General features: G+C 38.6%; 2 protein-coding genes across 2 annotated transcripts; one reads left to right on the top strand and one right to left on the bottom strand.

The window, feature by feature from the left end:
• Positions 1 to 1762: 1762 nt before the first annotated feature.
• On the bottom strand, positions 1763 to 10127 carry LOC140137779 (uncharacterized). Its single transcript, XM_072159546.1, has 4 exons — positions 10069 to 10127; positions 6306 to 6416; positions 4485 to 5261; positions 1763 to 3656 (listed from the first exon to the last, which is right to left on the bottom strand). The coding sequence occupies exons 2-4, from the start codon at positions 6384 to 6386 to the stop codon at positions 2457 to 2459; spliced, it is 2058 nt and encodes a 685-aa protein (XP_072015647.1). The 5' UTR covers positions 6387 to 6416; positions 10069 to 10127; the 3' UTR covers positions 1763 to 2456.
• A 367-nt stretch (positions 10128 to 10494) lies between these two features.
• Positions 10495 to 26821, top strand: LOC140137207 (histone-lysine N-methyltransferase SMYD3-like). The gene is made up of 8 exons (XM_072158858.1): positions 10495 to 10786; positions 16960 to 17020; positions 17694 to 17819; positions 19170 to 19242; positions 22985 to 23183; positions 24384 to 24486; positions 25953 to 26063; positions 26621 to 26821. The coding sequence occupies exons 1-8, from the start codon at positions 10608 to 10610 to the stop codon at positions 26819 to 26821; spliced, it is 1053 nt and encodes a 350-aa protein (XP_072014959.1). The 5' UTR covers positions 10495 to 10607.
• Positions 26822 to 27421: the final 600 nt, after the last annotated feature.

Below are 27421 nucleotides of genomic sequence, written 5' to 3'. Positions count from 1 at the left end.
CTCCACAATGTAATTAACATACATACAATTATTTTAAATAGTTCATTTCAAGCATTAATGTATTGAGAACATATCCTCCAAATCTGATGACATTCTTGCATAAAATAACAATTTTACAGTCATTTTTGTAATTGAGGTCCGATATGAGAAAAATGCATTTGAAAATTGAGATTTACATAGACGCCTGTGTATTAATTAATTAGTAATTAAGCATTATCTCAAAAATTAAGCATGTGCTAAGGTTAAGAGTGGTGTTAATTGTTAGAGGTTGTCAATATATACAACATATCAAAAAATTCATTTTTTGTCATTTTTGACCATGTAATGGAAATTGTACCCAACTTATGACATGCGACCACGTATAAAAGATCATCTGAGTTCAGTTTGATCAAATTTGACCTTGTTGCACTTTTGTTCCCATCAAATTGCTAAAGTTTGTTTCGCTTATATATAAGGCGGAAAAATAAGACTCATAACACCGTGTATTGTAGTAGAATGGCGTGTACGCATTTGGGGGCAGTGCTTACGCTATTTGTGCATTGCGTAATGTGTGACTGGTGCATGCTTATGTGAATTTACACAAGCATGAGTTGGGACTCAATTGACGTGCACAGTAATATTTCCGCCTTGTATGCAAGCTAAACAAACTTTATCTGCAGATACCAGTCTGATTTCCTTGTATTGAGTCACATATAAACAACTGGTTTTATTATTATTCATATTTTAAATATACATGTATAACATTACACAGTGAATCTTAAGTTAAATAGCAAATTACACACAAAGGACATTTTGATTTAGCATTTGCTCAATTATGATTCTCAAATATAACATAATGGGACCAAGTGAGACAATAATTAAAAATGACTGAGCTGTACAATTGCCTGTACACATTGTGAATTACATGAAATCATTATTTAACCATGAGTTTTATTCCGGGCATGATGCCCTTTATCTTCAGGCCAAAACATGACACAGAGTGTTCAGAATTGGGGAATGCCCCTTTGCTCCGAATTGGGGAAAAAAAAAAAAAAAAATTATAAAAAAAAGACACAGGTTTGGGTGATATTTGTGGTTCCCTGCGCAACTGCGAAAATTGAACCCTATGAAAATTTCCTGTCATAGACTACATGCACACATATAGTGAGAAATTGTTGCAGGGGGTTTAATTTTCATACTTTTAGTGGTTGAACAGGCAGCCGCAAATTTTTATAGTCTAATAGCCAGGAGGGGTTCACGAGCACCCCCCTTATAACTAAATTCTAACATGAGTTTTAGCACCTCTAGGCCGGGCCTCTAGGTCATCAAAATTAGGAATTTTGATGTTACCAGTGATTGCTCAGATTTTGGTAAAATGCTTTTTATTGCATGACGAGCAATTTGAGACCACTTTCGTCAAAATCAGAGCATTTTTAATTTTTGACCCCAATGGAGCCAAAAAATAGTGACCGTCCCTTGGTTTCACGTTTTGGCCTATAACTCAAGAACGGAATGTCATGCAGATAGATAAAACTATACTTTTTCTGAATCGTTATGACCAGAGGAATAATTTGATGTGCATTTTAACAAAATCTGAGCAATTTTGAAATTTGACCCCCTTACTTTAAATATGACCCCCATGGGACATTTTTTTTCACTGGTAACATCAAAATTCCTAATTGTGATGTCCTAGAGGTACTAAAACTCATGTTAGAATTTAGTTATAAGGGGGGTGCTCGTGAACCCCTCCTGGCTATTAGACTATTAACTTTGCGACAATATTTATTACACATTTGGTGGCTCTTGGTCAATCACACAGTTCACAGTTCGGTACAAACTGGATTTAGATATGCAGTTAGGTTACCTCATTATGATCTCACATTCTTTCTAATTTGAGGATGACATTTAATGTGACATGACATCTTATGGCCCATAATTTGCCTAATGTACCACGCATCATGAAACCACCAAGTATGTACTGGTATGTAGAGCACAGTACATGCTAGTTAAGTGTTCCTAGGCCAAAACAAAAGTTTTGTTGAGCTATGGGGAGGGGGGAAGACTACAAAATAGCAGTTCCAAATTATTCACAGGATTAATTTCTTTTTCTTCATGAAATACATACATGTAGCAAAATTGATTTGGGATAGTAGTTTTAATACAAAACACTTGTTATACTTATTACATGTAGTACAAGGTTACGTTTTCCATCAGCTTAGCAAGTGATGAATCACCATCCGAGCTAGGAGTTGAACGATTTATCATTTGGTAAGGTCCGTCTATAAAGTATAAAATGTCTGCTGTTTTAACTTGCCTAGGTGACACCATTCCCCTACATCTCAATAAATACAAATCTTTTTTTAATTGTTTCACAACTTCCAGGAGGGAATCTATAGTCAAGCAAGACTACATCGCAACTCTGAATTTCAGTGATTTAAATCTCTATACCGCAATCCTGCAGATAAAGTATGTAGCATTTAATCATCTCCTCCTGTAGCTACTATGCCATGTTTCACGCTTCTATGACGTCTCAATTCTGACGGACGAAAGAACCCTTTGTTGCACTTATCACAACTGTACGGGAAAGAGCCACTGTGTCTGAATTGGTGCTCCCGTAATTGTCGCTGACGAAAGAACCCTGTGTTACAGATCTTACACACAAACGGATGATTTCCAGAGTGGGTGAGTCTGTGCTCGCGCATATGGAAAACGTACTTGTACGTTTTTCCACAAATGTCGCACGAGTAGCGACGTGGCGGTCTTCCGCCACCGCTGGATGCCGAAGCAGCAACTTGTCCTGATGGTTTAATAGATGTATATGCAACAAATTTGGGATTTATTTTACCTACAGTGCCTGCTGGGGATGCTTGTCCACTTGTACTGGACATTGGCACCATAGTTGGAAGTTGTCCAAGCACAGACGTCCCACCACCACCACCTGTTTGAATGTGACTCATACTGGCTTGATTGTTTTGGTTGTCTTCAGTGGAAGGCTGTGACTGCTCATCCATCTGATCCCCTTTATCCATTTCTGTTGGACTTAGTCTCTCCTGTTTTATAGTGATACCATTAAGATTATCAGTTTGTGAATCCTCCTTGGCATCGTCTGCGTTACCATCAGATGGGTCAGCATCACCACCTGCTTCGTCTTCATTGTCCTGCAATGAGGTATTGTCCTGTGACTCTGCGTCTTGTCCTACCACCTGCTGTGCATACATCAAATTAGTCGGCACCACACTGCCTGTGTTCTCTACCGGAGCTGCAGGTGTCACCATAGCTGTATGGAACCTATTAATGTGCTCTTGGAGTAGACTAGGTCGCATGAAACCTTTGCGACATTCTGGACAGTAGTACCGATACATACCAAGATGTAAGAGTTCGTGATCTTTTAGCGTCCCCATTCGATAGAATCCTCGGTGACACTGTGAGCACTTGTAAGGCGCCGTGCTGTTGTGTGTGGCCATGTGCTGCTGTAAATGTTGAGGGTGTTTGTAGTTCTTGCCGCACAGGTCGCAGAAGAATCGCTTATTTGGGATGAGCTCGTGGAATGTTTGGGAGTGACGTGTCAGTACTTGCACACTTCCAAATGTCTTATAACACACGCCACACTTGAATGGGCGGCCTGAAAACCCTCCAGATGCAACTGCTCCTGGAGGAGATTCCTGGTTAGGATTGGCCTGAAATTTGACAAGAAACAAGAATCTGTATGAGAATATATATCTATTTGATCAGATGATGTAATAGTTATTAACTTTTTATCATGCCATTCCTTCAGATTAGCTAACTGAAGTCACATGGGAAAAGTTTACAAAGTGGCCTGAATATTTTACATCATTTCTTGTAGAATCTTTAAATCATTGCAAAATAAACAATTACAACAATAATTAAGCATATCATATGTAGAAACTAGAAAGACAAGCAATTTTAACAAATAAACAATAGATCAATCATCTGCTATAGGTGTTAACTGGCCATTAACAAGTTCAGCTGGATAGGTCTGGCATACTCACCATCCACCAATACCAATAGTATCAATATGAAGTTAACTCTAACATGCCTAGAGACCACAAATTACCACAAGGATAACCCCTGAGTATGCATGAATCCATGATGCAATCACACTAAGTGCTATATGCTCACGGAATCACTGGCTGGGGCAGCGAAACCCCTGTAGCTACCGGGTGGTGATCGTATCATTGGCATGTGAAGGGTCTTCTCTTCTTTTTTGTTTCTTAAAACTTCCAATAGCAAAAAGCAGTGTTTGGTGTTGGGGTTAATGAACAACACTCGTAACTGAGAAGCACCTATCCAGCTAAGTTATCATTTTATTTTCTAGGTAAGTTACCATTTTCTTTGGGTGTTCAAAGGTTCCTCCTCCATACATTATACTATTACAATGTAAATGCTGCGTTTCAATGAGATATTAAAACAATCACTGTATTTTTATGTAACACAAAGACTTTATTACTGTTACATCAAATACAGTAAAATCCTATGGTACTTACTGGTCTTATGGCAAGCTTTCGTGGCGTAACCTGATCCTTATCTGCTTTAAGAGCTGTTGGAGATACCATAGTTGGCACTGGAGTGGCACCTTGTTGTTGCTGTACGTTGACAGGTGTGAGGACCTGGGTGTTGCCCACCTTCTGCATAATAAACATTTGTCCCTGTTTCAATTTGTTGAGCTGCTGCGCAGGTACCATTGTAGGTGACCCTGTGGAACCGCCTGTGAGCTGAATTGGTGTCCCTTGTGCGTTGATTGTCCGGACTTGACTGGTCTGTTGGGGGAGGGATGAGGGCACAACTTGGACTACCGCGCAGTTAGGGTTCTGTTGTGTGATTTGAATACTAGGCTGTGCCGGTGTTTGCACAACTGGTTGAGATATGTTTGTAAGCTGTTCTTGATTGGACACTCTTTGCTGTGCTGTGTTATTCTGTTGTTTGCGTGGGATGATGCCAAAGGGGTGTCTCCTTGCCGATGGCATCTCGCCATCATCACCACTGTTATCCACCTGTGCTGACCCGCCACTTGCATTATGGTCTATTCCATCATCGGATAACGATACAGCGTTTACAATTTTCAGAGCCAGTGGATCAGATTCTGTTTTTGGAATAACACTATTGCTGGATACATTAATATCCCACTGTTCTTTGTGTAATCCTCCATTACTAAAGTCATCTTCGAAACCTGTGGTGGCGTAGTAGTGACTGTCCTTGATGTTCTGACTATCTTGGATTTTGATCAGGAGTTCGCATTTGGTTTGAAGTGCAAGTTCATGCGCCTGAAATAGGTCAACATAGAGAAAGACACTGTAAATATGTTAATTTTGCACTCCAAATTTGTCTTACCCATTTTGCTTCCCTTTCCAGCTATCCATAAAGTCATTAAAATCTTCAGGTTCATACTAAAATCTCACCAAATCACATGCAATTTGAATTAGCCTAAATAGTCTCCAGCTTTGCCTGACTCAAAACTTAACCATTGACGCTTTGACTTTTGAGGTGAGCAGGGTGGTGAAGTTTTAAGCCATTATTGCCTGGCTCAAAGATCACCATGCTCCACTCAAAAGTCAAAGTCTGAGTTGGGCACTATTTTTACACTTGAAGATATCTCTAAATTGAGCCTCGCTCAAAAATTGTGATTACCCGGAACAAAAACCAGCTGTTTGATAACCGAAGGACATTATTTAATATTTACATGCCTTGTCATGACCCAGTTTGAGTGAAGAGTTTGCCTGCAAAGTTGAATGGCATCATAGTGAGTTGTATATATTTTTATTTTACATCATTACATTCACGCAACTGTTTAGAGCTAAAAAAAAATATGTGCAAATTTTGCACTCCACTTTGTCTCGATCCCTGGATACTTGTACCCTGGCCCCTGGGTACTCACTCGTAAATTAGATAGGGTACCCGGGCACAAAATTACCCAAAAAATCTCTTGATATACTATTACTAAATATATGTACCGGTATGTATCTATTCATGTCAATCCTCAGTCCTCATGCAGTTGCAGAAAAAGGCACTGATGAGCATCAGCTCAGAAAGAGAAATCAAGAGTAAGGCCAGTTACTTACATTACCAAGCAGGAACATTTATAACCACAGGCACCAAAGGCAATAAATCATGGGTGCCCCATGCCTTTGCCATGGTGCCACTGCCTTCCAAAATGTGCAACTTTGGATATATTCTTTAGCATGCGATTTGCCTTGGTGCCCTACCAGCCTTTTGCCGAATTGCCTGGCTGCACTTGAAAAACCTCAAAATGAACTTTTTACTCTGAAAAAGCATCATAAACAAAATGCAGTTTTAATGAACAAACTTACCGTTTGAAACAAGGTCCTACTGAGGTGCTGTTTAACCCATTTACGTAGTTCGTCACCTTCAATATAAGTTGGATCAGCCATTGCGTACTACTGCTTCTGGATTACTACCACCTGCGAATACAATGCAAAATTATTTTAACAAATTTCAGACCTTTTGTCTGTGTTGAATATCAGGGCATAATATCAGGGTGCCAGGAGTAGCAGCATAAACATTGCAACTTACACCAGGTGGAGGTTACACTAAAGCCATGATTTCTCCGTGATACGGAAAAACAGAAAAATTCATGGAATTCGGGGTTTGGTCATGGAAATTTGAAAATGCCACAAAATAGTGAAAAACTGTGTAAAATGTCTACCTTTTAATATGTTGATTTGCAAAAACGAAGAAGAGTGATTTTTTAACAGTAATCAACCATTAAACAATCCATTATAGCATTAATTCTAGGCCTACGATGCAAGAGTTTGGCCATACTACAGTAAAAAGTAAGACAAAAAGACTTTTAAAACATGTTTGTTTGAACTTTTCAGTGCTTTAGACTAGAGTGGAAAACGGAAAATCACAGAAATTTGTAACATGGATTTAAAATCTTGTAACACGGAGAAATCATGGCTTTAGGTTACACTCAGCTCGCTAACTTTGGTCAGGAGTAAATTGTCAATTGACAATGTGAACACAACTTATCTAGGTCACTTGCGATTCATTATTTTCGATGCATCGCATATTTTGCGATGCAAAATTTTACCACTTACAAAACATGACATCCAGTACTAACTGCATGCAACAAAATTAAGTAGTGTTACTTATTTACCATGTTTTTCAAATAAAAACAGACGTGAAAATTTTTCATTCAATAATATTATTTTTATCTCGATGGTGAGATTTACTCTCCTGCTGTGCACACATGCACCAGGCCACAAGGTCAGACCACACTGACCAATCAGCACCCAAGCTTACTCACTGTAGGTATGCCAGGTGAATTCAAATTTGCCATCAAACTGCATCATTGTATATATCAAATTAAAGCCCTTGAGTTAAAGAAAGCCAAAACTGAAAACCTTTATGTTATAGCACTTTCCGTAGCAAAGTTACATCTTGTCAAAGATAGACTTTCATTAGGGGTAGGTTAAACAGCCTTTTAAAAAGGGTGATGTTTCAAATTTCTTAGGGAACCAGCTTATTTGATGCGGCATGATCTCCTGAGCAATTTGACAACTTTTTTGATTAAAAAAAAAAAAAAAATGAGAAGGTGCCAGCCAAAACAAGTATTTGGACGGGGGGGTCTGTTGGGGGTCTGAAAATCAACATTTTCATCAATAATCATTATTTTATGCCTAATTCTGTTAAAGTTGGTTTGCATGTAATTGATGTCTAGAATTCCATTTTGAAAGTTGCATAAAAATTGGAGTTGTCGTTTTCTTAAAATGGCCGTTTTACGTCCAAATATGTGAGGGCGCTTTGCATATAACATGCACACGTTCTTTTCACATGAAATTTTAATGATGTTATTATGAAGATAATCACATGTGGCACATCCTCAAGAAATTTGGGCATTATATTTCTTTTCGTTTGACCGTGGCACCATTTTTCGTATTCTCAGGAAGGCTTCCATTGAAATGTACACAGTTTAAAGTGCATTGACCCCTGTACAGTTGAATGGCAGCGTTCTATGAAATATTCAAATGGCTGCCAAAATCAAACCGTACAACGTAAATCACTCAAATTTCTTGAGCAGGTACTACCTATGATTATCTTCATACATACGTCGTTGAAATTTCCATTTTAAAGATCGCTTGCAAGTTAAATACAAAGCGCCTCACATCCTTATTTGGACGAAACGGCCATTTTAAGAAAACAACAACTCCAATTTTAATGCAACTTTCAAAAATGGAATTCTAAACATCAATTACATACAAATCAATACCAACTTTAACAGAATCGGGCATATAATAATGATTGTTGATGAAAATATTGATTTTCAGACCCCCCCCCCTGTCCAAATACTTGTTTTGGCCGGCACCTTCTCATTTTTTGGCCGATTTGGATGAAAAAGGTGTCAAAATGCTCAGGAGATAATACTGCTTCAAATAAGCTGGTTCCCTAAGAAATCTGAAGCATCATCATTCTATAACCCACCACTACTTTCATCAAAAAGATTCTGCTAGCAAAATTCCCCAAAACAGCATTATGGGGGTGTTTCTAGATCTTAGTCTCATGATATTAATAGCAGCTTTTTTTAATGGAACTGCTATCAAAATCCCTCTAAAATTCCATGTGCGATTGTCTTATCACCATAAAAAATCATATATTTGGGTCAAGTGAAGTATAAAAAACATTTATGTAGGTTTCCTTGACCAGCCTGTTCTTTTAAATTTCTATGTAAAATATGTATTGTGTTCTAGGCGAATTTGGTTGACTAGCAAATGTGTTAATTAAGGTTTGCCTGGCATACCTACTCACTGCACTGGTTAGTCCGAGGTGCTCTGACGATAACACTCCGATCGCCAGGCAATCTACGTTTATAACATAGATTGCCTGGCGATCGGAGTGTTATCGATAACGTAGATTGCCTGGCGATCGGAGTGTTATCGTCAGAGCACCTCGGACTAACCAGTGCAGTGAGAAGGTCAGTGGGACAACGAAAACGCTACGTGAACGAGCTATGCACTGGTGCTCGGCTCAATCATGGTTTCTGCATGGAAAATGGGTCCATCGCGCGCTGCTAGCTTAAAGTTTGTGCATGATAGGTGCAGTTAACTTAATGACAAGTCAATCAGGCAGCTTTTTAGTTTTCATTACTTTAATACTGCATGATTATGGCATTTGAGTGACGCTTCAACGTCCCGGTGGGTTCAGTCACTGACAATGTGTACGCATGGTGGTTCCAATTAGGGGTACTTTTCAAGAAATGTCCGCGGAATTTTCGAGGACAAAATTGTTTGCGATTGTCCAAATTAGGGGTGTTTTGGAGCAAAATTGTCCTTGAAATGAAAAATAGGGTATATTTCTAGGACTTTCGTCCGTGTTTTACCGCTACAGTTTTGTTATTGTCCTCATTTCCCCATGAAATAGGGGTAAAAATTCAAAAGCGTCCTTAAATGGTAAAAATAGGGGTATTTATTTCGAAAAAAATGTCCTCGATTCCTCGTGATAAGGGGGTGAAATGAAAATGCGTCCTCAAAATGATAAAAATAGGGGAGGTATTTGGGGGCAAATTTTCCTTGATTTCACGCAAAAAAGGGGGTAAAATTGCTGCAAATGTCCTCGATTCCCCGTTAAATAGGGGTCATTTTCAAATCCTGGAACGGTCATACGTCCTACCTTTAAATACAAACTGAACCCACCGGGTTCAACGTACTGATCGCCAGATCGGCCGCACATTCACATTGACCATGTTGACTGTAGTGTTCAAGCAAGCATGCTCAACAAGTTTTTCAATGTAAATGTAAAAACGGATACTTATGAGTTCCAGGGCTATATCCCTGAGACAAGAATATCAGTGTATTCTTGTCTCAGGCTAATCCCATCAATGATAATAAATCATGTTAACATCATCATGCATATGCAATCATGCAGCAATGCCATTGCAATAGCATGCATGACTTCCGAATTCAACGACCATGAATTTATTTTTCGTTATACAAAACAAAATCGCTCAAATAACAATCTAAAAGAATGTGCTACGAAAAGAACAAACAATAATCAATTCATGTACGTGGGTACTTTGAAGTAAATTACTTAATTCACAACAAAATAAAGCCTTACCTGTGTTATAAAATGTGTAATTTTTCAACGGAAAATTATCATAATTAATAAATTCGAACGCACACTAGTTGTAACCAGAGAAAATATTTACTGAATAATTAAAATATTTTAAAACAAAAAAAACCTGTCATTAATGTTTAAAACACAATTAATATATGTATGTAATTTACAAATGGCTAATTTGTATGAAATATTTATGTTAAAAGATATGTTTATTATTTTTTCATTCTGCTATAATGAAATTTTGTTCATAAAGTGCACGTTTTATTTGTACAAATTAACTGGCTAGTCGTTTATACAGTCATTATTTGGACAACAGCTTGTAATGTGAAATTACTATACAATAGAGTCAAAAACTATGACTGTGTCAAACTCTAATATCAATATCAATTACACAGGGTAAAGAACTTTACCAGCTGTTTCCACAGGGTCGAGTTCCTGTCAGTACATGGAAAATGTAAACACAGTCAGATTGACAGCTGTTGCAAATGTAATGGATGTGATTTCATGCAAATATCTTTCCTAAAATAGCGTTGATTATGGCAGTAAATCACATCCATGAAGGCGTTGAAATATTTGAGTGCAGTTCACGCGGCAGAGGCGTTCGTGCATCTCAGACACTTCCTTCAGGGACATGTTTGGTGAGAGAAAATCCACTTGCTTGTGTGCTGTTTTCACAAGAGTTCAGAAGAAGATGTGAAAATTGCCTACAAAAAAGGTGAGTACAATATCATAGTTTAGGTATAAAAGGCAAACCTTAGTTAACACATTTGCTAGTCAGCCAAATTGGCTCAACCGGGACCCAAACACAATACATATTAGAAAATGAAAAGAAAAGATAAAACTACATGAACCAAAAACTATGATTTATTTTGGTGATGAGACTAGATTGCACATGCTAATTTAGAGGGATTTTGATAGCAGTTCCACATCTAGAAAAGCTGCTCGACATAGACTATGCTGTTTTGTTTTTTAATTGATGCATTAAATGTTGGCTGAATATTTTTGATGATTTCTTTTGTAACATTGCTACGGAAAGCATAACAAAACGGTTTTCAGTTTTGGCTTCTTTCAAGGGCTTTAAATTTTAATTTGATGTAAAATGATACGGTTTGATGGCAAATTTGAATTCACCTTTTATAAAGTTCTACCGGTACATGATTTGACAATATCTTAAAAGCATTAATCATTGCTAACTATACTGGAAATTCCAATTGAATGAACACAGCTACCAACATTTGTACGGGATCCGACAGGATTGTATGTCGCATGTACAACATGAATTACAACCGATACAATTAATGAAAATACTTCTGACTGTCCATTCAATTAACTTTTTTAACAATTTTTTAACAATTAACTGTTTTATTCAATACCGTATTTCGTCAAATAAACACCCCCTGGGGCGTTACATTTTCCCAAGGGGGGGGGGGGCGTTTATTCGAGATCAATTTTAGAACGATAATTCCAGTTAAAATCATTAGGTAATCTTAAAACTCATGCTAAAATGAAGAACTATGAAATAGAAACACTGACTTCTGGTTCACTGCCGGGTTTCCAATCCAGATTTTCGCCAATTATTGACGCTATTATCAACCATGTGGGCAACTTGGTAAGCTTACTACACAAGTAAGCATGGAAATATCGGCATTTTTGAAACATCTTGGTGGTGGGGGGTGAGGGGGGGCGACTATTTGACGAAATATGGTATTTGAAAAAGTACCAGTAGCGATAAATTTGAAAAATTATGATTCAAATGTCGCTAAAGTCCGTAAATAAATTCATCAGGTTTGCAGAAAATCAGAATACAAAGTTTATTTTTCAAAACCAATTAGGTATTTTTTTCACTGACCTGACAGTTTCGAGTGTCATGGGCGACATTCTCCTTCAGAGTGAGCTATGTCCACACACCTTTCCCAGCAAATTTCAGCCTGTAGAGGGCGCACTACTCGCAGTTCATCTCTGTTCATGACTTGTTGGGATTTCTTCCTTATCCAGATGGATTCCAAAAGGAAGGTGACGCAAGATCAAGAAGAATTTTTAATTTAATTATTGTACTGCAACCCTTAGTTACTGGTACAGTGGTAGGAGTGTTAATGTCTGGTTCCATACAGCAATACGCAGTATTGCTGTCTGGTAAGCAGATATGAAACAACCCGCGTGAATTTTAGACGTCAGAGCAGGTCAAAGTACTATTTTAGCCTACGTCCCGTATCCTACTATTACTCAACAAGGAAATCTCTTCACAAATTCACTCACCTTGCGATCCTACATCATCAGTTGAAACAAACATCTAAGTTTCCAAAAACAACTTTGTCATTCTTCAAAACTACATGTAACTTCATTTATAAAAAATTGAAATCCTACTATTACCTGTTATTGAAAATTTTGTTCGATTTATGTCAACCAAAAGGAAATTTTTAAACCGCTGTATCTAGCGAGTAGAACGCACGAGTCAAGTTCAGGCTACCAAAATGGTAGCTCCTGGTCACCTCAGATTCATATCACGCATGCGTAATGACGTCAGTATCAAGCTGCTCATTAAATATTCATGAACCCGACCACGTGGTCACAATCGGTGGATCGGAGTGGTTGGAATTAACGTGACGTGCTTGCAGGGTCTTAGCTAGAAATTGAGAGTTGCCCGTCATTTGAATAAAATTGCCTGTCCTAATTTGGCCATTAAAACATTTACCAGACGTCTATAGCCCACTGGGGGTTCAGTCAAAGAGTTCAAATATGTGTTTATATGGCCTTGTTCTACAAATTGGGTCTACTAAAAAGGGCAATTAGCTTCTTAAAACATACAATTTATAATATATATAGCATATAAGGCATTAATTTTGCCCGTCCCAGGAGCAAACTCCCCGTCTAAAATGATGGCCAGACGTGTGGCTAGCTAAGACCCTGCGTGCTTGACGGTACAGGGGTCAGAGATATGCATATTCATGTTTGAATGGCTGCTGGCTACACAGCGATGTGGATATATAGTATTCATCACCGGGACTGAGAAATGTGACATTTCGATGTTTGTACCGGGGATTTTCAGACACTGAGACTTCTACAAATTTGTCCAAAGGTAACCAAAGGGTTGGGGATCGCATTTTTAACTATCACTAAATGTTTCGGAATTGAGGTCGACTAAAAAGTCTACCATTTCGGGGACTGTAATTGGTGTACATGTCACATTTTGAATTGTTCGAGCATATTCTCTAACGCAAATCTTTGATTTGCGTTAGAGACCGGAGCTATATGATTTCGTGGGGCTTCCGGTACACAAAGTTGCGCCGGCATGTAAACATTGATAAAATGCCGGATGGTTCACAACAAACTTTCATAAGCGTGCCATTATAAGCTTAATTGAGTTAAACCCTACCTTTTGACATCTTTGTTACATACGATCCTCAAAAATAAGATGATATCTGGAGCCTAATTCAGCGCTGCTTACAGTGCCGCTTATTGTAGCTGTCACATCGTGGAAAATAATCTCAACCTATCAGATTATCGTACACGCGTAAATTCTGGTGATTTATGACTGGACAGTCACTTAGTAGGTAAGAGACTACCTCATTCAGATAACACCTGTTATGTTTGCCGATCGATGAACCAGTCCAGGGCATTTCAATCAAGGACACGGTCCAAGGCAACTCGACCACACGCAAATTCGGTCCCTGTATAAAACCACGTTTTTATGTGTAAGGGGCGCACCATTAGATATCAAGGGGGGGCTTGGTATATTTTTGAAAAAAAATTGTAATGCCATCTGAGCAACAAAAAATTGCTCCACTGGCAAAAAAAATTGCTCCACTGACAAAAAAAATAAATTTGATGTCAAGGGTGAAAAAAAAAAAGTCACAGTTAGTGAAGAAAAAATAACCTAATATAGCTTTTAAATAGCAATGTTTTTCGTGAATTTGCTCATTTTTCATCATTATATAAAGCCTAATAAAAATTTCTGGTAACCCGACCGACCGTGTAAAACCCTTGGGACTCAAGTAATTTCATCCAATTATGTTCAAAATAAAAAATAATTGCTCACGACCAACTGGGTGTCTACAATGCTCCTCATCAGAAACTACATTATTGGCAAAAATATGGACGCACCATTAGAATTCTCGGGAGGGGGGAGGGTATGAAATTTTTGAGCAAAAAAAAATCCCTACCAATACTAAAAACAACCCAAAACTTCCCCACCTAACTGTGTATAAATGCATGAAATTAAAAAAAAACTTGAAAAAATTCCACGACCCCAACTTCCTACCCCCCCGAGAATCTAATGGTGCGTCCCTTACCTCACCGTAGATAAAACGATGCGTCAACATGACCATGATGATTGTAAGGGACGCACCATTAGATTCTCAGGGTGGGGTAGGAAGTTTTGAAAAACTTCACCCACTACATGACCAAAAAAAAAACCTTTCCCCACCAACACTAAAAAAAAAAATACTTCCCCCACCTAACTGTGTATAAATGCATGAAATTTAAAAAAAAAACCTTGCCGCCGCCTTCACAAACTTCGCCGCCTAGTTCAGCGGCAACAAAATTTCTTTCCCCGACCCAACTTCCTACCCCCCTGAGAATATAATGGTGCGTCCCTAATTGTACCATGACTGTAGTACCAAACCATCGCTTTATGTTCACCGCTCAACTCGCAAAAGCTCACCGCAAATATTGAAAATAAGCGGATTTTCCCAGGAAATATACCATGGCAAGGTGCCGAGATGTCTAGCCGTGCACATTCTAAATAGCGTGGGAAACTGGGAATTGATTTTGATCACTTACCAAAAGCAAATGGGAAAAGGTAATTGGCTATCACTTTTAGCCCCGCCCACAACAGTGACCCACTGATTAAAAGTTTTTTTTTTGTTATAAAAAGTGACATTTATAAAGCCATTATAACGATCAGATCATGTGCTTTGTGCAAACTTGTATAGTGTTAATGTTGGGATCTCTGATGATTGAAGATCTGAAGAAAAGTGGTCAACACACAGACATTTTTTAATGCATGAGGCTTAAATAAAATTTGACTTAACCTGGGTGACTTTTTCCATCCCTCTCTCACTCTATTTCTGTCTCTCTCTCTCCCTTCAAACCCGGCCTTCAAAATCCCTCCCTCGATCCAGTTCTCAGACGTTTTTCGAACCCGAACTCGAGTCCCAATTTCCGCCATCGTATACACCTGTACCGATGGCTGGCTCTGGACCTGTACGGTACCCAGGCGCGCAGCCAGCATACGAGGGGGGGCACGGTCAGTATCGTCCCTATTTTTACGCCCTTCCTTTTCTCTTTCTCACCATCTTCTCGTCCCCATTCCCGCCTCTCCGTCCCCATTTTAGGTGTTGTGTGGGGGGATGGGGTCTGCCCTGACAATCAGATCCGGTGCCCCCCATCATGGTCGGTGCCCCTCCCCCATGTGATGAGCACGCTGCACTACTGTTTCTGTCCTCCCCCCTCCCCTTTCTCAAGCCTCCATCATGTCTGGCTCTCCTCTATCTGCATCTCCCGTCAAATTTGGCCGTGTCCCGTAAGTGACTTTACACCACGCCCTATTCATTTCAGGGTGCTGTAGGTGACTTATGACGGTGTATAATAGCAATAAAGACAAACAAATTAATTGGCTGTGCTCCGTAAGTGATTTTAATACACCACGCCCTATGTAGGTGACTTTAGACTGCACCCTGGTAGACGGTACATCATAGCAATAAATAAAAAACAAGTTAATTGGCTGTGCTCCGTAAGTGACTTTACACCACGCCCTATGTGAGTGACTTTTTAGATCGCACCCTGCCTGGTAGACGGTACATCATAGCAATAAAGACAAACAAGTTAATTGGCTGTGCTCCGTAAGTGACTTTACACCACGCCCTATGTGAGTGACTTTTAGACTCGCACCCTGCCTGGTAGACGGTACATCATAGCAATAAAGACAAACAATGTAATTGGCTGTGCTCCGTAAGTGACTGTATACCACGCCCTATGTGAGTGACTTTCACAGAACTAATTTTGTGGCGAGTTTAGTAACATAAATTGACAATAACAAAAAGGAATTTTGATTGATCTGTTTTAAAAGAGTACAAAGTAGAGGGGAATTTTTGGCGACGGAGGGGGGGAGAAGCAATTTTTTGGTTGGCCGAGTGGGGACAAGTGACTTTTCAGGCCGAGGGGGGGGGTCAAGCGATTTTTATGGTCGTTCGGAAATTTTCCCCGGGAGGGGGGGGCTCATAATCATTGCACAGCCACAGCACATTGCGTCTTCTAATTAACATGGCATCTACACATAAAAACCTAAGTGGGTTTATACAGGGGCGAATTAGTTTGTGGTCGAGTTGGCATGGGCCTGAGCTGACGAGTCCTGCTATTCACGTGTTGTATCCATTGAACATGCGATCACCGGAAAAGAAGGGAGCGATTTTTATCACAAATGTGCCGAAATATTCATGTGAGTACACTTTAAATGGGACATACTATCTGGGAATTATGCCACCAACACGTATAGTAACAGAATGGTAAGTGAAGTTAGATAGAAGGGTGTTATTTCAGGGTATGTTTATCATGTTGTATTGTCATTATAATTTATGTGGTCTTACGTAATATGTTTACCCCCAAATTAGATACGAAAGGACACTAGCCACGAATGCGAGCGCATCCGTGAGCAAATTCGTGGCTAGTGTTTCTCGAGCAAATTTTGAACAGTGAGCAAGAAGTGACCAACTTGGCTGTCAGCACAAGTATTGGGCCTTGCTCAGAATAGGAGTGTTGCAGAGTATAAACAATTAACACTAGCAGCAAAGACTAATTAAAACGAATAAAGAAAAAGAATTTATATATATTATGTATGGGTTACCCAACAAATTCCAATAACAATTTGTTTTGTCATGTTACTTTTTTCAGAGAAAAACTCAAGGTTTGTGGTGGTTGTAATGAAGTCAGATATTGCAGCAAGAAGTGTCAGGTAAGCAGACGTAATAAAATAAAATCTTAGAATATGTTGCACTTCCAAAATAACAGAAATTTGGTCTTTCTATCTGAGTGAAGGAAATCATTCTATTTAATTTAATTTTATTTAATTTTTTGTCAATTGAAAATAAGAAGTATAACATTAACAGCCGGAGCCCTACCATAATAAATCTTCAATTGTTGTAGGATTTCTCTACTTGGAATGAAACGGAATATACAGGGTGTCCCTGAAAGAACTATCATCAGAAACTTAATTGTTTGGGTTTTTAACACCACAACTAAACATTTAACAAAATAACTGGTGTGTTAAGGAATAAATCAGCTACGGTATTACATACTTTTTGAATTTTGACAATTGACCACACCATTCTTGAAATAGGTCAAAATAGGTCACTAATTTGCTATTTTGATAGATATTATAAGCACTTTAAAAAAGTAAGTTCGCCGTTCTTGAAAACTAATTTGATTGAAATGTGTCTTGATGATGTGTGCCAAGACTCACTTCAATTGAATTATTAGCTTTGAAAATATAAGGCCAAATAGAAAGAGGAACTTTAAAAAAAAAAATGTTTTCAAAGCAACTTTACAGTGCTTTTTGTACATTTAGGTTTTGTTATTTTAAATTTTTTGTAAATAAACTTTGAAAACGTTTATCTCATACCCTTTAGAGTGTTGGATGGATTGACCATCAATACGAGTGTCGGTACAAGAGGAAAAACAAGCAGAGGACACTGCCACCATGGTCGTCTGCAAGAGTGATGATCAGAATTATACACCAACAAAACAAAAGACAGGTCAGATACTGTTTAGTCATTTCTTGATAGCAATGTCCATTTGCCTAAGGGGGCTATCATTTTCTTCGGAAGGGGGGTCCAAAATTTACAAAAAGTCGGTGTCAATAAAATTGCGACCCCCTTATTTCAGCAAAAAACTTTTATGACCCCCCACCACCAATACCCCTTACCCCTTAAACAGGCTAAAATTGTATTGAAATCTGTCTTTTTGAATAAAATAAACACACTATCTGTAGTCATCTTGTGACTCCCTACATTTTGGTCATCAAAAATGTTATGACTCCTGCTATTTTTCTTTCCAAAAATTTATGATCCCCCGGTATATTTGGGACCCCCTCCAAAACAAAATATAGCCCCCTAATGTCTTACCTGGTTTATTTGTTATTTGAATAAAACTGCTCATTCCAATCAGTAGCATATCACACAGGAGGGGGGTATCACAAGGGGGGCAGAGTACTCGCCAGACAGCACTGACTGGGCTGGCTACCAACTCCATCTACTGGCCAGAAATAGACCAGAATTGCCCTGTTACATCTATGTGAATCTTCTTTATAGCCTGATATAAGCAAAATTGCAAATTGACCTGCACCAGAGTACCTACCAGACTAGCTAGCTTCATCTACAGGCCAGAAATTGGCCAGAATTGCCCTATGAAGTGTAAATCTTGTTTATAGCCAAATTTTATAAATTGAGCGGGTGAACAACAAATTTCACCTTGATTTTGCGTGTCAAATTGTAAACTTTTGCATGCTTCATGCTCAATTTGTACCATGAAATCCAGGCCAAAATGATGCCCACCAGGAAAATTTTTATCTTTGCCTCAACCCCACCACCAGCAACTGACTCTAATACACCACTAAATCCCAATTTGACCAAAATAAACTAGGTTTTAGTCGCCTACTATATAAGGTTCAATGAGTTTAAGCCAATTTAGTGTTGCTCTGACCTTCTGCTTTCATCCCTGGAGCACACTCTGATCAAAAAGACAGAGATAGGTAGGTGCCTAGGTGGCTAGGTAATACATAACATTTACAGTGTTTGTTATCAATTCAGAGTTCAAATTTATTTGTTTCCAAATGTTATACTACTCCAGTAGTGTTTATGTGTATAACAATACCCCATTGTACACATGCTTCCAGTGGTGGTTTTGTTCACACCATGCACCATCTAAACAAAGCATCTTGAGTGTTAATGTTTTATCGGGGTACTGGGTAAAATAAGAAAATGTAGGAGCTTTCTTTTCACAAAATGGCTAGATGAGGTTGTTGATCAGGTCACCACCTTCAACATTTATAATCTAGAATTAATTTATATTGATCAAGTCGATTATTTTATAATTTTTTCTTTCAGAAGAAGAAACATAAACACGGAGCAAGTGAGCCATCCAGGAATTTCCCAACAACAGTTGATGATTTGTGTAATGGTAAGAAATGCTTTTGTATCATGTCAATTTTAATTTTTATACCCAAGGCCCAGATTTTTGGCCAAATGTCACAAAATTTTCAGTTAGGTGAAAAGGGTTGAAAAAAATTGGGAAAAAAGACACATTTTTCATACTAAAATTAAACATAAAAGGAAGGGGGGCAATGTTATACCAGGAGCCTCCCCTCCCCGGAATATTTGTGTTTTTTAAATCTTTACATGTTTAGCGAAGTTTCCAAATGATTTAATAGCTTAGTTTAGGTTTTGGGCTACGAGCTCTGTTTTAACAATTCACCCTTCCTTGCCATCACATGGCTGGTATCATACAATAAATGTGTTTCATTTATTGACATAAGCTATAGTGTTTGGTTGTTATCCTTATGTATTTCAAATGTAATTAAAAAAAAGAAACCGCAGTGATTTATAGTGTGCTACGTACACTGTACGTATTGTGCCTGTATTGCATTGTACTGCATTGTGCCTGTACGTCGTACAGGCACAATGCCTAGACATTGATCCACAAGCCTCAGCACACTTTACAGGTTGTCGCTGACCACTACGGCCTCACATCATTCCGTAAACCATTAAACAACAATTCAGGGACTTTTGCTGCTTCAAGAGCGCACACCCTAGACATTCCACAAATAACCTTTGCAACCAGGATCAGCTCCCCGAGTTTCTTACAGGTTACAACGAGACAAATTAGCAGTATGTTCCTTGTCCAGGGGAATTTTAAGCTAACTCAATTTTTTGTCTCGCCTGTCCGGAGCTGTATCTGGGGAACCGTAAGACCTACGGGGACGCTACTTGGTGGGAGGAAGGGTATTCAAGTTTGCTCCGTAATCGTATGTTTTTGGTGAAAAATATGGAAATTAACATAGCTAATTTGCATAATGTATGCGAAAATCAGCGCAAATTGATAGCGGAGTTTGTGGACAGACTATCTCAAGATCCGTCGGGCGCATGGTAACGAAACCTGGTGACAGGAATGATACACACCTGCAGATCACCTGATTAGTTTTTCGGCGAAAAGTATGCGCATTTAGTTGTTAATTTGCATAATTTATGCGTAATGCTTCTACAAATATGGTTGGAAATCTGAAGAAATCCACCTTGCGGAGCTGTATCTGGTGATCCGTAAGAACGCTAAGCCCTATGATGATGAAACGTGGTAGGGTGTAGCATGACTAGAGGATCTTGACCTGTTTCGATTTTCAGCGCAAAATATGGTAATTAACTACCTAATTTGCATAATTTATGCATAATATGCAAAAACCTTTTTTCTCTGAGACTAGGGGTTGCACATTCTTCAAACTTGGTGGGTGGGTGCATCTTGACCCCAGACAGAACAAGTTTGTATTGGTTAGTGGGTCAAGGTCACCCGAGGTCATCCAGGGGTCATCTGAGGTCAAATTACTAAAAACTGTCATATGGGCACGAAACTTGGTGGGTACAGTTAACATTTAGAGTCAACTTATTGGACGGTCATTTTGGGGTCATCCGAGGTCACAAGGGGTCATCTGAGGTCAAATTACTAAAAACTGTCGTATGGGCATGAAACTTTGGTGAGTACAGTCAACATTTAGAGCCAAATTTTTGGAAGGTAATTTCGGGGTCATCCAAGGTCACCAAGGGGTCATCTGAGGTCAAATTACTAAAAACTGTCGTATGGGCATGAAACTTGGTGGGTACAGTCAACATTTAGAGTCAAAGTTTCGGAAGGTAATTTTGGGGTCATTCGAGGTCACCCAGGGGTCATCTGAGGTCAAATTACTAAAAACTGTCGTATGGGCATTTAACTTGGTGGGTGCAGTTAACATTTAGAGTCAAAGTTTCGGAAGGTAATTTCGGGGTCATCCAAGGTCACCAAGGGGTCATCTGAGGTCAAATTGCTAAAAACTGTCGAATGGGCATGAAACTTGGTGGGTACAGTTAACATTTAGAGTCAAATTTTCGGATGGTCATTTCGGGGTCATTTGAGGTCACCAAGGGTTCATCTGAGGTCAAATTTCTAAAAACTTTCGTATGGGCATGAATCTTGGTGGGTACAGTTAACATTTAGAGTCAACTTATCGGACGGTCATTTCGGGGTCATCCGAGGTCACAATGGGTCATCTGAGGTCAAATTACTAAAAACTGTCGTATGGGCATGAAATTGGTGGGTACAGTCAACATTTAGAGTCAAAGTTTCGGAAGGTAATTTTGGGGTCATCTAAGGTCACGCAGGGGTCATCTGAGGTCAAATTACTGAAAACTTGTATGGGCATGAAACTTGGTGGGTACAGTCAACATTTAGAGTCAAATTTTCGGACGGTCATTTCAGGGTCAATCGAGGTCTCCCAGGGGTCATCTGAGGTCAAATTACTAAAAACTCATATGGGCATGAAACTTGGTGGGTACAGTCAACATTTAGAGTCAAATTTCTGGAAGGTCATTTCAGGGTCATATGAGGTCAAATTACTAAAACTGTTGTATGGGCATGAAACTTGGTGGGCACAGTCAACATTTAGAGCCAAAATTTTGAAGGTCATTTTGGGGTTATCCTGGGTCACCCAGGGGTCATCTGAGGTCAAATTACTAAAACCTCGTCTGGGCATGAAACTTGGTGGGTACAGTCAACATTTAGAGCCAAATTTATGGATGGCAATTTCAAGGTCATTCGAGGTCACTCAGGGGTCATCTGAGTTCCCAAAAACAGTCACATTGGAATGAAACTTGGTGAGTATAGTCATCATTTAGAGTCAAACTTCTGGAAGGTCATTTCAGGGTCATATGAGGTCAAATTACTAAAAACTGTTGTATGGGCATGAAACTTGGTGGGCACAGTCAACATTTAGAGCCAAATTTTTGAAGGTCATTTTGGGGTTATCCTGGGTCACCCAGGGGTCATCTGAGGTCAAATTACTAAAACCTCGTCTGGGCATGAAACTTGGTGGGTACAGTCAACATTTAGAGCCAAATTTATGGATGGTCATTTCAAGGTCATCCGAGGTCACTCAGGGGTCATCTGAGGTTAAATTACTAAAAACTGTTGTATGGCCATGAAAGTTGCTGGGTAAAGTCAACATATAGAGTCCAATTTTTGGAAGGTCATTTCCGGGTCACCAGGGTCATTTGAGGTCAAATTAGTAAAAACTGTCGGATGGGCATGAGACTTGGTGGGTACAGTCACCATCTGCCAGGTAATCGTGCCCAACCGAGAACCACCAAAATTTAGGGGTCAAAGGTCAAATTTCAATATTGATCCAATCAAGCTCCAATTGAACAGTCAAATCACCATGGCTTGTTGCAGGTTGATTTACTTCTACCAAAAGTAATCGCAAAAGCAGGTGGTCGCAAAAGCAGGTGAGACTCGTGGTTCGAGAACCGCCTTGTCTATGAGAGCATACTAGTCACCATCAGGGTTCGAACCCGCAACTTCTCGCACCATAGTTGAATGCCTTATCGATTGAGCTAACTTGACTCATCAGGGTTAATCATTTTGAAACCCATACTCCCCCTGTATTATGCCTTTACCAATATCATCCACAACTGGAGTAAGTATTTTAAATGGAAGTTACCCAATTGTCTATTCTATTTGAAACTTATACTCCCTATGTGGAAGATATTTCCAAAATCTTCCACAGGGGTAGTGTCGATTTAAATGGAATAGCCCACTGATGTCAGCATTGAGTAGATAATCAGCAGATGTTTGAATAATAACCAATTTTATGACATACCTTTTCTTGTCTATACTCATTTAGGTGAACTGTCGTCAAATGAAGAAATGCAAAGTCATTACAGTCAAGCTGCTGCAAGTTTATTTGATTTTGTAAGCAGTGAGACCGTCCACGGCTGGAATGCTGACCAAATCGGAGTCCTCTATGCAAAACTACAAGTCAATGGTTTCTGTTTACTAGATGCTGAGACTAGGAAACCAATTGGAGAAGTTATTTATACCAGGTAAACTTTGAATCAAAATTTAGTACAGGGTTGTAGCTAGGATATTTTTAGTGCTGGTTGGCATTTGATGAAAATCTTGTATATTTGGCAATTTTTTGTCAAAATTGACCAAATTCTTGAATAATTCAACATAATTGTGCAATATTTTGGACTCTGAGTGGTGGGCTCCAATGCTTAAATTGCAGCTGAGTGGTGGGCTCTAAAACTGCCGCCCACTGTAGCTACAACCCTGATTTAGTACCATAACTATATTTGACCCTGTTGGGTATCAATCACATCTTTCATTTTGAACATTTTAGAAAATTATTTCTGTTTGTGAATTGAATTTTGAGAAATTAAGTATTCACCTGTACATTGAAATGTATTTGAAAAAAACAAAAACAAATATTAAAATTAAAATTAAAAAGCCATCAAATCAAAACTAGATAATAGATTAATTTTTCTTTCATCATCTTTCTTTTTTGAATAAGTTCATTTGGAATATTTGTAAAAGCTGTGATTTGAGATTCTTTTTATCCAATTCTGAATAAAATGTAGATGTCAGCTCACACTTTTAGTGGTGAGGATTGTATTCAAAATAAGACTTGCTTTTGTGACAATTGTGCATATTTACTGTGTAATTAAAGTAATAATGTGTGATTTGTATGAAGAATAGATTCCTATTTAAATGTTAGTTTTCACTGATAGCTACTGATCACATTGTCCCCTTTTCATTTTGAGCCAAACAAATGAGGTAAAACAAAGAAAATTGCTATTTCATTCCAGCGCCTACTATGCGTGTATTAGTTCACCAATCATATTATTATCATGATTATCGATGGAGCAGCTGGGATGTACAAACAAGACATAAGACTAACAGCAATACAGACAGTCTATACGTCAAGACGTTTGATGAATAGCAATATGCATACTGTTTATATGTCACTGATTCAATGATACACACGCATACGATGTGTTTAGCCATCATTCGATCGGTGAACTCAGAATAAAACTGGAGATCTCCGGATTTAATATAAAAAGTTAAATTTTACTGTAATTAAAGCACTTCAGGCTTAGTCATTCACATGGTATATTAGTATACCACTGGGCGTTACAGTCATGCAAAAAATAGAATGGAAAATAAGAAGATACAGTTCCATGATTCTATTACATAAATGTTGATGGTTTCTTCTGTTTTTATGGTGTTTCCTTTCTGATCAGATCTGCCTTATTCAATCATAGCTGCGCACCTAACTGCTGCTTTGTATTCAACCATTCAATAATAGAAGTCAGGAATATACGAGACATCAAGCCAGGGGAAGAGGTTAGTATATTATATTTGTGTTGTATTCAATCAACAATGGCAATCAGTAGTATCAAGCCTGGGGAATAGGTTAGTCATTTTAGTATTATGTATTTGTTTTGTATTCAATCAACAATAGTAATCAGGAGTATACAAGAGCTGGGGAGGAGGTTAGTGTATTTTTGTGTTCTGTCCAATCAAACAATGGAATCAGCAATAGAAGGCTTTCAAAATAATTGTAATGCAGACGAAGACAAGCAAACTAATTGTGTGAAGGCTAGTGAAAAGCGGGCGGACCTGCCATATGCCTGTCCTAACTTTTGCAGGGTTTTTCAGAGGGTGGGCAATGGGTGGCAAGACAACTTTTAAGAGGGAAAACTTTGACGAAAATGGTCAAAAATGGAATAAAAAAATACAAAAAAGGACTAAAAAATCTTAAATATCACGGTGGCCAGCATTCCACGGGGGAGGCAAGAGGGGGGCAAGACTTCTCGCAGGCAGGCAGCGTTCCCCCGGCTACGCCACTGGCCTGTTGTAGACCTACATGTATTAACCAAAGGTCTCTAGCAAGCTTTCCACAAGGGGTGTTTTTTCAAATTTACCTTATCTTTTAGCAAAATTTGCAGAATTTGGCAAATTTGAAAAGAAAATGAAACAATTTTGGATCTCTATTTCATCAAATTTAGTTTATTCAGGCATGAAAAATTTCAGCGATTTAGCTGATTTTAGTGTTTTTTGTTATTGTTTTCAGTGTTTTTTAGCCTATTTCTGATTCAAATTCACAGAAAATGGTAAAAAACATGGGTTTCAGTGGTTTTTTCAAGACCAGTTTCCATGCCTGTATATTTTGGGGGTAAGCTGCACATCACCACCCAATCCAAATTCTATATCCCCTGGGTAGGGATTGGATCACTGACAGGCCTCCCATTACAGGCTAATGAAAGGTACGGTATATATAATTGAAGACAAAGATAAAAAAGACTAGTTTGCGTCTGACGTCACTGTCAATCAAATTCTATACGATCCTTGATTGGTTAATAGCGTGTACAAGGAAGGTCGATTTATCTGGTGCCAATCGGAGAAAAGGAATAGCAGAGGAATAACAGAGGCAAAAAGCATCTTTTTTAGGCATTGTTGACATGGTGCCTTCACAAAAGAAAGTTTCCTACTATAAAGACCTAACTTTTGAGATGGTTTGTATGTTTGAAGGTGCAAAATTAACAATAAGGCATCCGGTTTTACCGCCTCGTTCAGCAACTCATATCATCACAACACTTGTAAACAAACCATGCTTGAGTTTGATTGACAGATGACGTCAGACGCAAACTAGTCTTTTTATCTTTATCTTTCATTATAGCAAGCTCTACCAGTTGGTTCTTCCACTATGGTAAAGAAAAAGAAAATCACAGGCTGCAAGTCCCCTGTATATAATTGGAATGACAATATATCTCAGATTTGAAAGAATGCTTTTCATTTGTTCTTTCCAGTGTTCTATTAATTACGTGAATTTGCTGAAACCTATGGCTAAGAGACAACGAGACCTGTATGATGTGTATGGATTTTGGTGTGATTGCACTCGATGTCAGCAAAACCAAGAGGTATGTCAGATTTGCAATGGGCTATTCCATTTAAAATCCTCACTACCCCTGTGGAAGATTTTGGAAATATCTCTCATAGGGGGAGTATGAATTTCAAATGGAATGAACACATTAGGCAGCTTCATTTGAGTTTCATACACCCTCTGAAAAAGATTCAACATGAATTTTCCACTGAGGAAGGATGAGTTTCAAATGCAGCTGCTTACATTGTATGTGTTCATTCCATTGGAAATTCGGACTCCCACTGTGGAAGATATTTCCAAAATCTTCCACAGGGGTACTGTGTAAATTTTAAATGAAATAGCCCATTTTGTTTGTAGGACAAGCCAGTTGCATTGCTGTTCCTAGACTGAGTCTTATTGTTGTCCAGTTATTTAGCCAGTCTTATTTTTACTTTGAACCTCTGCATATTTCTTGGTTCCAAAGGCAAAATGTTTAGATTTTTTCACATTGCCCTTCAAATTATTTATGTGTAGTTATTAACCTATATGTGCTATGTTGTACAACTTGCTTGACTCATTAAGGGTGTTGTATTCATTTGTCATATTTTAATGTAGGAAGCAGATGAAGAAAGTGGTGATAGTACCGCATCCGATGAAGCAGAACAACTAGGGGATAAACTACTCAGGAATATTGAAGACACAGAAGTCACAGAAAATATCCTTTACTGTTCTTTTACATCTATACTATTTCACAAAGATTTATTAATGGAAGTGCTTAAACCTAAGCGATATATCTTTTCAGGGGGACTTTTATGAAAAACCTTGATCATGTGCGACCATCAAGACATTCAATCAATCACTTTTCTTGCAATTCGAAGGGTCTAACGATTTGACCATGCACCACATTCAATACATTGAGTACATCAAGTAAGAGCATTGTGGTACATGATTGATGTGAATGATCATACCATGTCATCACGTCTTGGGCTCATTCAACCCGCTGCCATCGTCAGTGTGTGATTGGTTTTTGTTTTTTACTACACGCGACATCTTTCTGAACCAATTTCCAGAGATTTCCGATCAACTACTGAAAAGTTCTTTCAGTGAAGTTGTAGGTGGCTATCCAGGGTTTGTACAGGTCATGAAACCCCTGGAAAGTCAGGGTATTTGGGGTTTGTTTTTCTAGGCCTTGAAAGTCAGGGAATTCCATAAAGGTCAGGGCATTTTTGAATGCGCCATATTATTTTTCTCTGTTGTTAAAATGTTCATAAAAATGCTTGAAAATAATAAAATTGTGTTTTTAGCTTTCCGATTTTGTTTTTGTACTAAGAAATTAGGTTCAGTATGATGCCCAAAATCCACACATAATTGACTGTTGCAACCTCTGTCTAGTACCACATTTCACCGATTCACTGA

This window comes from Amphiura filiformis, chromosome 17, assembly GCF_039555335.1.
Source record: "Amphiura filiformis chromosome 17, Afil_fr2py, whole genome shotgun sequence".
NCBI lineage: Eukaryota > Metazoa > Echinodermata > Ophiuroidea > Amphilepidida > Amphiuridae > Amphiura > Amphiura filiformis.
The sequence above is the reverse complement of the archived record's forward strand: the minus strand, read 5'-3'. Positions and strand labels throughout refer to the sequence as shown.